We start from the raw sequence: 11,417 nt of genomic DNA, 5'->3' as shown, positions 1-11,417 counted from the left end.
TAACGTGAATTTATCACGATATTGACTCGATATTATATATTACAGAATGCTTAGTAAAATACGTACACTAAAAAAGAAATTGTATGTGTAAGCAGAGAGTATATTTAAGAGACATATATTGCATTAGAATATACAAAAATAAAAAAATAAAAAAATATTAAGTTGGCATGAAAACATTTCATCTTCTTCTTTTTTTTTTTTTAATCCAGGATGACGGTGAGCCTGGAAGATATGCTACAGGACACAGGGCACAAGGCGGGTGACATCCTGAACAATGTGCCAACCGATCCCAGGGAACAATCGCACACACTTACACACTACAAAACAACTTAATGCTACTAACCTGCATGTCTAGGAAACTTGAGTAAACAGAGTAAAGCACTGAAGCACAGAGATAATACACACTCTGTAAGCACGGGGCAGAGGGAGGAATCAAACCACCTACCCCAGAGATGCAAAGCAATGCAAACCCAATATAGTCAAGCTACGTAAACTCCAGTGTTTGAATAATACTATTGTACTTTTGATGTTACATCAACCAACAAACAATAGAAATATCTTTAACTTTATCTTTTTACACTGTAACTGATCACCAACATTTTGAGAGCATTACATAACAGTTGTAATTCCTAAGAGTTCTGAATTTGACCTTTTTTATATTATATATTTTTAAATATTTTTCATTACATATTTAAAAGATGAAACTTTCACAATGTTTGTAACAAGAATGTAAAGACATGGAAAGTATTCTGGGTTAACATACAGTACTTCAGTAACTTTCTGTACCACTTCGTCCAGATCCAGTAGCCTATACCGGGAACACTAGGGCAGTAGGTGGGAAAAGACATCGCGTGGCATTGCAGTTCATTACAGAAAAAGCAAACATCAGATACTAAATATGCCTTGTCTAATCAATGAGGTTCAGAATGATTAAAAGAAAAATAAGTTTCAGTTTAATTTAGAAACAGGACAAGCACAAAAAAAATCGATACAAATATATTCCACATTAAACTCTGTACAAAACATGGTACAATAAATTAATAATAAACATGTAATCTTACAGAAAAATCTAAGTTAGTTAATACAGTACAGTTCATTAAAAATAGAAAATGACTTTTCTGAGAAATAGACTTGTGACTCCAGTATGACTCAACACTGAATCTGTTGCTTAATAAATCTTGTCTTTCCCTCCATTAGCTAACTTGCAGTGATCTCTCATGTGCATGCTCCGACCCACCCATGCACGCGAACGCAAACGTGCACATATTTACATTTAGAGCATTTAGCAGACACCCTTACACCCTTATACATTTTTGTAATAATTTATACAACTGAGAAATTGAGGGTTAAGGGGCCCAGCAGTGGTAGCTTGGTGGACGTGGGATTCAAACTCATGACCTTCTGATCAGTAGTCCAATACCTTAACCACTAGGATACCACACACGCATACGCACTCTCTAGAGTAAGCTATTGCTCCACGCCTGTCTAATTTGTCTCCACGGTGTTCCTAATAGAGAGACGACGATAAAGAAGAAGACAAGGATGAGACCTTTAGCCAGAGCCTGAGAGTATGGCTCACCTGCCAGCAAAAACACACACGATAACATTTATTAAAAACATAATAGTTATACTTTTTATATTAAAACACCAAAAAATGAAATAGAAAATGACAGATCTAGCAAAGTATGCCATGTGAACTCTCACCAGTGTAATAAGGTGTGAGAGGGAACGCAAGCTCAGGCCAGCACACATCATTCCTCTCACAATCAAACTCTGTGAAGTTAATACGAAACCTGTAATGGAGAAATAACAGAAGATTATTATCATAATGTGACAGAACATGCAAACTCCACATACACACTAACGCAGGTTAGAGGTGAGTCCAATGTGCTAACCGCTAAGCTTCTATGACCCCTAAAATATATATTATAATGAATGCTCAATAGTTAAAACTGAGGAACTAAGTCTTAAAATGAATTTCAGATGTTATGCAAGAACTAAAATAACCATGGCATTGATTTTCTTTATTCTGCTTATATCATTATTATACAGTTATATATGAAAGTTATTTATATATGTTAGAAAGAAACAAACTCTGGGATCATTAGGAATTTAATAGCATCATTTTACAAAAAAATGTTTTATTAAAAAAAAATTATTCAATAATATGTGTGTGATTATGTAAGAGAGTTTTGGAGAATTTAAGGTGTCTGAATTAGGTTTGGAATATCAGAAAAAAGGAAGTCTGACTCAGCAGGGTGTGCTGAAGTAATTACAATGATCAGGTTTCAAGCAAACAAAGTCTAATACGGTAAGCGAGAAATACTCTGCAGCAGCTGCACAAAAAGGCTTAGACGGATAAAGGAAGAGAGGTAATCCAAAGCCAGTGAAGAGCAACCAGCTCCAGGATAATCAGTTACATCTCAGAACCTACACACTTCAGTCGGCAGATATCGAAATACACCAAATCGCCTCACCGAATTCCCTACAATCCCATATTTTGTCACTGTAAAAAAGTGATCAAATTTGTTACACTTCTATACCTTACTGGAGTGCTCCAAAGTTTCTGTAATGGATTCAGTGAGTAATATTTTTAGCCTGTTTAAATGAAACTGAAGATGCTCCCTAAAAGATTGGGGAGTTCAGTGCATTCTTATACCCTATGAATGTTTTTGACTCACCTGGACTTGGGGGATTGGGTGCTACTGGGAGCTTCGGTAAAGGTCACAGACGAGGTCACAGGGAAAGTCTGTGTCAGCTCTGGGTTCATGCAGATGGTTCCCTGAGCAGCATCACACTGTAATCTCCATGTAGACGCTTTAAAGCTAACAGATAAAGAAATCAGATTGATTCTTAAACATATCAGTAAACCGATGATTAAAGTATTGACCTACTTTAATTCCACAGCCTGGATCATTTTTTGTGGTACTCCATTTATGGTTTCCATAACAACGCTTCTGATGTGAATGTGTAGGTGAGCTGGAACGCTGGAGCACACACCCTTGAGGTCCACCGTTGTCTGATTAAAGCTTTGTACTACAGCTTAAAGAAAATAAAAGATTTTATTGAAGACATTTTACATCAAAATGTTGTTAGAAAAAATATTTCATTGTGTTAGAACTAAAACATGCAACAGGCAGTCTCTCTGCATTTTTTGCAGTGTATTTGTGATTGATGCAGACAAAAGTGCATGCATTCTGCATTTTTTTTTTTTTTGCAGAAAACCTGCAAAATCTTTTTTTTTTTTCAGCTCTGCTCTGAAAATCACAAAATTGCTGAATCTTAGAGGGACTGAATAGAGAAGTCATGTGTCATGAGATACAAGAGTCAACCTTTTTCCAGCATGTAAATACAAGCCACAAGCCAGATTTCAACATCTACTATTGGTGTTTACTTATTAATTCACATTTTAATTAATGTACAGCTCACAGTACATAAGTTTTAAGCACAACTGATTAGAATTCTAGATAGTTTGCAAAGCCCGTAGATCAACTTCTCATAGTAAATTGTACCAATCATCACGTTGTTCAGTTACTCACTAGTGACAGGGCTCCAGTTGGTTAGTGAAGAAAAATCTGGATTTCCTGTTCTGGAAATCCACGTAGCAGGAACTAAAGCAGCCAAAGTAGAGAAGATGGTTTCTCTGAAATAAGAAAAGGGGTCAAGCTACAAAGCAAAGTGTGGCAAAAGTTATAATTCAAGGGGGAAAAATGTTTCCAGTTTTTATCAAATGTATTCAAGGCATGTTTGGATTCTAGGATTCCCTTCAGTTTTGCTGATGTTTTGAAAGTTGGGGACTAAGGATGAGTGTGTCTGTTATTCCAAGATGGTTGCCCCATAACGGTATAGTGTTCGACTACACACTGACACCTTGATCACATTCACAGAAAGTTACGCTGTCCGAACTAAATTTAACAAAGCCATGTGAAAAGTCTATATTGGGTGAAACTGACCTTAGTTACTCTTTACAGTCTTACAGCTGATCAACTATATTTACCAGAGAGCTGTGCAGGATTCAGCCTCCCAGACTATTCTTTGAAGCACAGTATGAGGATTATAGTGCTCACCTGAGCTGGGTGCAGCTCCTGAGATTAAGCAAACTGATAGCCATCAGACACCCAGATGTTGAGTTTATTCCATAGAGAGCTGGTCTCTTGTCAGCAGAGGAGCACAGCCCATCTCTTACTGCATATAAGACAGAAGAGAATGGAGGACGTATGAGTAGCATGGATGCCTGGGACAGGCAGATTACACGTCTGGGATATTAACTTCATAACACATCCACAGCAGCACAATTGAGCAAGTAGCATCAACAACAACAAAAAAAAGAATATATACTTCATTTTTACTTGCGAAAAACAATGATACATTTGAAGCAACCACCTTCTGAACCACAACATGAAAAGACATAACGTTCTGGATGGTAGAACATTTTTTACTACAAAGATTTAGAGAACCATGCTACGATAGATGTCTAGCGATAGCACGACATACAAAATACACAACCGTGTCTCCGTGTTTAACCATGTGGTTAAACACAGAGACAGAAATATAAAAACAGCTCATAACTGAAACATTGTCCAACAGTTTAGTTCTTTTAGTGCATATTATTTTATTGAACATCCTTGTGTTGTTATAAAGAGTTGCAGATACTATAGATACTACAAGTCTTCTCATGAATGGTTTTATTTAACCATTGCAATGTTACCTCCTTGCCAGAGGCTGACTGGAGCTCTCACTAAAGTTCCTGTAGCGTTATCTAAAACTCCACCGATCACCGGCCTTCCCACCTGATAACCTGAAAAATAAATTAAAAGTAAGACCTATTTCTTACAAGTTCCTCTTAAAACTTTTAAAGAGCTGAGATGCAGTTTGACCTGGGTTGCCAGAGTTAGGCTGAGCTGTGATGTTTCCATTCACAAACACTGCAGAATATCGGGTCGTCAGAGTCGCTGAGAAAAAAAAAGAGTGTTAATTACACGGTGCTAAGTAAGTTAAAAAAGTAAACAAGTGGCTGTATACAAGGTGTACAAGCTGGATCTTAACTAATTGGGAGTCGTTGTTACAATCTTGATATCACATAACACTGAGGTTAAAGAAAACATCTGTTGGCTGAGAAAGTTTGCACAACCATTAGGACAAAATGTAAAGCACATCTATATTTAAATGATTATTACTATTTTTTAAAACACAATTAAGAGAGATGGTCAAATACTGTAGTGTATGTAATGTTATTGACAGCAAGGGAAAAATAATCAGTTCCAATACACAGTACGTATACTCTTATAAACATGACAAACATTCTCTTAGAACTCTTAGAACTACCTCCAACCTTATTTATATCCTCTGAGAAGCTTTTGAATCAGCTTTTCAACCACACCATGATAGAGATAATCGAATCATTTTTAAAATGTATTTACTGCAACAGAAGAATATTAGGATAAGCGTTAACCTGAAGGTATCCTGTAGGACAGAACACAATTATTTTGTGACCCATATGGTTGTGGCTGTGGTTAAAATGGAGAAAGAAAGAAAAAAATACAGGCGTTCAGTAGAAAGCGTGAAAAATATTGGAAACATAAATATAGCTCAACACGTACATTAAACTACACACTCACCTCCAGGACTGAGCAGGAAGTTTCCTACGCGGCGCGTTACACTGATGGCTGTAATGCTGTTCCCCTTCCACTGAAATGTATAACTTAAAGACAGAACCACATTCATACATAGTGGCTTAGCTGCCAAAGAGAAACAGAGGAGAATTAGAGTTAATACAAATATGAGAAAAAAAAAGAAAGGACAGAGTGGAGGAGTGATAAAGAAGGACGATTAAAATAACTGACCTGGATTAGCAGCATTTGATAAAAAAGGGCTGAAATCTGTGATCACTTCATCCACAACAGCCACTGTGACAAATCCTACACACAAGAACACAATCAAAGCTTAATATATGCATCACAATGAAGTTTTTGAGACTTCAGGATGATGGTCGGCCATTTTTTCCTTCAATTCCTACCCACAAGACAATTGGTTTTCTAGAATTGTCCACTATCTATTACCTCGGTTATTTGTGCTAATTAATGGAACAGATAAAAATGATATCAAACAATGAGAATCTCACCTCCCTGCCCATCGTTCACAGCCAGGCTGAGCTCAGCTGGTGCAGCAGGGCATGACTGCAGACTTTTCACACACACCGCCTCAAAGTTCTGCAGGAACGCTACTGGAGCCTTCTCCAGGCATTGCCCCAGCATGGACACCTACACATGTATCCTGAACATGAGGCTTACTAAATAGTGCCAGATGGCATGTACAGATGAACATGATTCTGTTTAGATTACCTGTGGAATGGTGAAGTACTGGTTGTCTTTAGTGAAGATGGGCGCCCCCTGGCGGTAGGTTGTAGGGGGTACAGGTGCTGCTATTGGCTGAGCCTGGAAAGATGGAGCAGGCTTCGGAGTGCTTGAGAAGAGTTCAGATGCATGCAATCAGAAATAAATATTACAAACTAATTACATTTACAGCATTTGGCAGACACCCTTATCCAGAGCAATGTACAAAATGCTTTGAAGGCTCCATCAATGAATACATCAACAGTGGGTCAATAGGTCACAGCCTAAAATCTCTGTTAGAAGAAAAGTATAGCACTTTTGTTTCAAACAATACGTAAAACAAACAGGGACAAATAAGTGCTAGTTGTAGTGTTTCAGGAAGAAGTAGGTCATCGCCCGTTGTTTGAAGATAACAAGTGACTAAGCTGTTCGAACAATTATTCATTCATTTTCTACCGCTTATCCGAACTTCTCGGGTCATGGGGCGCCTGTGCCTCTCAGGCGTCATCGGGCATCGAGGCAGGATACACCCTGGACGGAGTGCCAACCCATCACAGGGCACACACACACTCTCATTCACTCACACACATTACGGGCAATTTTCCAGTGATGCCAATCAACCTACCATGCATGTCTTTGGACCGGGGGAGGAAACCTGGAGTACCCGGAGGAAACCCCTGAGGCACAGGGAGAACATGCAAACTCCACACAAACAAGGCGGAGGCGGGTATCGAACCCCCAACCCTGGAGGTGTGAGGCGAACGTGCTAACCACTAAGCCACCGTGCCCCCTTTGTTCGGACAATTAGAGGAATTTTATTCCACCACCTCATTGCCAGAACAGAGAAATGTCTTTATGTATACCTAGATCTTACGCTGAGAGATGGTGGGACCAGTCGAGCAGTGCTGGTAGCTTTAAGAAAGCAAGGTACAGTGAGAGGAGCGATAAGAGCTTTGAGGTCAGAGGAAGCTGGTCCATTTTTTGGCTTCGTAGGCAATCAGTGTTTTGAATCTGATGCGTGCAGCTACCGGACATCAGTGGAGCAGTCCAGCAGTGGGGTGGTGTGGGAAATCTTAGTCATGCAGCTGCATTTTGGATCATCATGATTTTCAGAGGACCTGCCAGCAGGTTAAATACAAACAGAGGTTTAAAAAAAAAGATCACCTACACAGTACTGCCATCATAGAAAAGCCCAAGGAACGGGTTGTTCTCCAAAGGAGAGGTGACGCAGAGAAAAGGGAACCAGTCAGGAGCATTGATAGCCGACTGAGCGGAGCAGACGTAGTCAGGAACAGGAGAGATCATTCCTCCAAATGGTCCAGGGAGACACTGACCTGCAAAAAGCCACAACAGCTCTGGGGAACAGTCCTGCAGGAATTAAATAAAGATGGACATGGACACATTATGCTCACAGATGAAAGACTAATCAGTATATTTGTTATTGTTACTTAAAAAAAGTAAACACATGGATGCATAATTAATCCTATTTGCTCCATGATTTTGGCTTTCTTACATAATTGAGCATAATTAAATTCATTTTTTTAAATCACAGTTCTAATAGAATAAATGACGGATTATTAAAATGCAAACATGAGTTAAAAAAGATCAAGAAAATGCAGTTTTTGAAACAATCTTGAACACACTACCATAAATACTAAATCCCTATCTTATATCTTATAGTTTTTAAAAGTGCATTCAAAAATAAATTAAATATAATTATTTTTGTACAAGCCGCATGACTTATTAAAAGTCCAGTTTATTACTTTGTCATGTACAGCAAAAATGAATTAACTCAAATTTAATAATGAATGTAAACTGTTTACATGCCAAGAGGTGACTGAATGGTTCTCAAAGGTTCCACCAGTCACTCCGATTTTCTATTATAAACTTAGGGATCATTCAAAAATGCACCAGATTTAATATATTTTAAATATTATTTTTGAATGTTTCCATATTTCTAACCAACCGATACATGGCCAACTCCAGTCACAGAGAGTCAACTCTCATGTATTATTGTGTTAAAATGATCATGTACCTAATTTCTTTTAAAAATGTATGTTGTGTTAATATCATGTACCTGGTCACAGCAGCATCGCACATCACACACTTTTGCCGTCAGGTCACATGGACATTGACCGAGAGGCTGGAACACTTGATTAGGAATCACAGTTTTATTCTCTAAAATAATCAGAAGAGTAAGTACTCAGTATTTATTTCAGTAACAATTCACACTGCATTAGTTTTGATCATGCAAAGCAGAAAAGAAAAAAGTCACTGACCGAACACAGGGCCAGCGGGCAGCAACTGAGCATAGATCTGAACCTGAACAATGAGAGAGGCCTGGGAAACGGTGCCAACACACACACACACCATGATGGTCTCTTTCACACACAGCGGCTGGAGACAGCAATCTGTGTCATTAGCGCTGGAACACAGCTGTAGACTCTTGTTCAGAGTCACACGCACTAGGAGGCTGTTCTGTTACAGGACAACACAAGACACTGGTTATTGGAGACACAGTGCTATTCAAGACTGAGATTAGTTTACAGTCTGTAAGGATAAAATGTTTGTATCGACTGCAGTAAATTGGGTATGTACAAATAGTGATTACAGATTAATCCTGGTGCAACTACAGAGTAACTGAAATTTGTAATTTTCAACACTACGTGATTGTATCCAACAAGCCACTGGACCAGTCAGGTTCAAATTTGCCGTTTTTTACTATCTTAATAATTCAAACCGAGTGCAAAAATTAGTACACCCTTACATCATATTCCTATACCATATTCCTCTAAGGTTGTTTATTTTTAGGTCTCCTGCATGTTAAGATTTTTATGAATTATTCTATCAGTTTTTTAGATTCTCTAAACACTGTCTTTTTTTTAATTACTTTCTCTTCTGCAAAAATTCAGCATTGCTTGAGCAGGACAGCACTCATATGACAACAATTAAATTGGGGAGAAAATGGCAGGAAAACTTATGGGGATTTAAGCTTTTATGGTCACCATTAAATTTACATTTATGCCATTATATTACATTTACAGCACTAATCCAGAGCAACTTATATTATTTTATTTTTATACAACTGAGCAACTCACAACCTTCTGATTAGTAGCCCAACACCTTAACCACTAGGCTACCACATTCACTTAATGATGCATTTTTATGACAGAATTTTATCTTTCTTCTAATAAGGATGCACTTGCATAACCTGCTGATCTTTATAACAATGTATTATTTAATTATGATGACAACAAAGAACTATTTGAAAAAAGTTAAAAAATATTTCAGATTTTGTACTGGATCATTTGTTCTGTACAAAAAAGCAGCTCATTTGGAAGTCATATCCTAACCTAGTGTAGCTTCTAAATCAGAGATATTCAACTAAAATTTAAAGAGGTCCAGTAAGAGAAAATTTCTTGAAGCAAAGGTCCGGAAGATCATAATATAGTTAATGTGATATATATGTAAGTAGCCTAGTAGTTGTATCAACATTTGCAAGCAATCAATACCTGACTGTAAAATCAAATAAATTCAGTACAATTCAAAAACCTTTTGACAATATTTATTGTCACGTAACATAGAACTGAACATATGTATGATTATAGATATGTATAATGTTCTCCCATTAAATAAATAAAAGTAGGGCTTCATTTCAAAATAAGAGAAAATGAATAAAATGTGAAAATTGTGTATGTTTAAATAAAGTGCTTAACTTTCCCTTTTATATCTCAGTGAGAGAACTGAGCTCTAGCTTGGCTTGGCAGGATGTTAAACCTGGGCTTGAATGGAGTCAGGGCCATTCTCATACACATGTGGAGGTGCTCATTAGTGAGTCTGGAACCATATTTAGTTTGGATTATGTTCATTGTAGAGAAATCTGCCTCGCAGTTGTATGTAGAGCCAAACATGGTCAGGATGTATAGGGCTACTTCCCTCAGACCTGGGAAAGCTGTCTCAAGGAAAGCTGTCTTCAGATTAGCGTGGATGTGTTTGTTCAATTTTTTTTTTTTTTTTGTCGGATTGGATAGCTTGTGGGTCCAGAACCGGGCCACGGTCCGCCTGTTAGTGACCTATGTTCTAAATCATTTAAGGAGCTTTATAAACAAATACACACCATTCCATTCGGCTCTTCTGATACAGTCCATTGACTGAGATTGGACGGCACGCAGGAGGCCATAGGGAGGCGTCCTATCAGACAGAAAGAGCAATGTCTCTGGAGTTTCATCTATAGTTTATAATAAAGAGAAATGTGTGTATTATGAATCATACCGGTATCATTAGAGGGTGACACGCTTCTGATGGTCAGAGACACGTTAGTCACGTTTCCAACCAGAAAGGCAGAAGCTCTTGGACCAGATGCAACAAGGACTGAAGGTAGAAACACTGAAAACGACAAGAAAAGCAACGTACTGTATTACATGCGAGTTTGTTAGCAGCTTTCCTGAAGCTGTAACAGAAACAACAAACTGAATTAATAAACTGTCCTGCAGGTGCTAATGTTTGCTAGCTTGGTGTTAAATGTATAAACTGATTATTATTTCAGACACATGATGCACTGTATAGTCTTTAGATTTCATGCTTGTGTAGTGCACTTAAATAGAGAAAGTAGGACCAAATGAAACACAACCCAAAGCTTTTACCGTTGCTAAGCAACGAGACACATTGTCACCACCTTCAGTAATATAATTCACTAATCCGACCTTAAAAATAGTAATAATAATTTATTATTATTAATACATAAAAATAGCTTACCAAGATCACATCGAGCATCATTTTTTAAAAGCAACGCAAAAAGGATCAACGTCTGAGAGAGAAAATTAAAGAGTCCAGGACGTGTCTTTAGCATTGTTTACTTAGAGATTTATCTTCTTCATTGGAAATATTAGCAGCAGTGAGACAAACAGCGTGCGTTTTTTGCGTCAGCGCCACCTGGTGTCCAGGATGATGTGTGCGTTTCAACCTCTGCAGCTCTACTCACTTAATTATATTGTATATTAATTCAAATATAAATTAATATATCATTCTATAATATACTAATAGTGTTTTCAAGAGCAGTTAATATAACCTACACATCTTTCAAAA

At 37.7% G+C, this 11,417-nt stretch overlaps 1 protein-coding gene across 1 annotated transcript; it reads right to left on the bottom strand.

Moving 5' to 3' along the window:
• Positions 1 to 930: 930 nt before the first annotated feature.
• Positions 931 to 11,329, bottom strand: tctn2 (tectonic family member 2). The gene is made up of 18 exons (XM_027162835.2): positions 11,088 to 11,329; positions 10,605 to 10,718; positions 10,450 to 10,523; positions 8,612 to 8,810; positions 8,410 to 8,510; positions 7,501 to 7,700; positions 6,342 to 6,462; positions 6,122 to 6,260; positions 5,844 to 5,918; positions 5,619 to 5,738; positions 4,878 to 4,952; positions 4,709 to 4,798; positions 4,068 to 4,185; positions 3,540 to 3,643; positions 2,895 to 3,042; positions 2,682 to 2,825; positions 1,705 to 1,793; positions 931 to 1,579 (listed from the first exon to the last, which is right to left on the bottom strand). Exons 1-18 carry the CDS (start codon positions 11,179 to 11,181, stop codon positions 1,458 to 1,460), a joined length of 2,127 nt encoding a protein of 708 aa, XP_027018636.2. The 5' UTR covers positions 11,182 to 11,329; the 3' UTR covers positions 931 to 1,457.
• Between the last annotated feature and the right edge of the window lie 88 nt (positions 11,330 to 11,417).

This window comes from Tachysurus fulvidraco, chromosome 9 (assembly GCF_022655615.1).
Source record: "Tachysurus fulvidraco isolate hzauxx_2018 chromosome 9, HZAU_PFXX_2.0, whole genome shotgun sequence".
NCBI lineage: Eukaryota > Metazoa > Chordata > Actinopteri > Siluriformes > Bagridae > Tachysurus > Tachysurus fulvidraco.
Note: the sequence above shows the minus strand (reverse complement) of the source record. Positions and strands in the feature narration are given on the sequence as shown.

Coding starts and splice junctions, on each gene's coding strand:
- tctn2 (XM_027162835.2), bottom strand. CDS start 11,181: ATGCTAAAGACACGTCCTGGACTCTTTAATTTTCTCTCTCAGACGTTG. Junction 10,524..10,604: donor GTCACCCTCTAATGATACCG/GTATGATTCATA, acceptor TCTGTCTGATAG/GACGCCTCCCTATGGCCTCC. Junction 8,811..10,449: donor CAGAAGAGCCGAATGGAATG/GTGTGTATTTGT, acceptor GTCCTGTAACAG/AACAGCCTCCTAGTGCGTGT.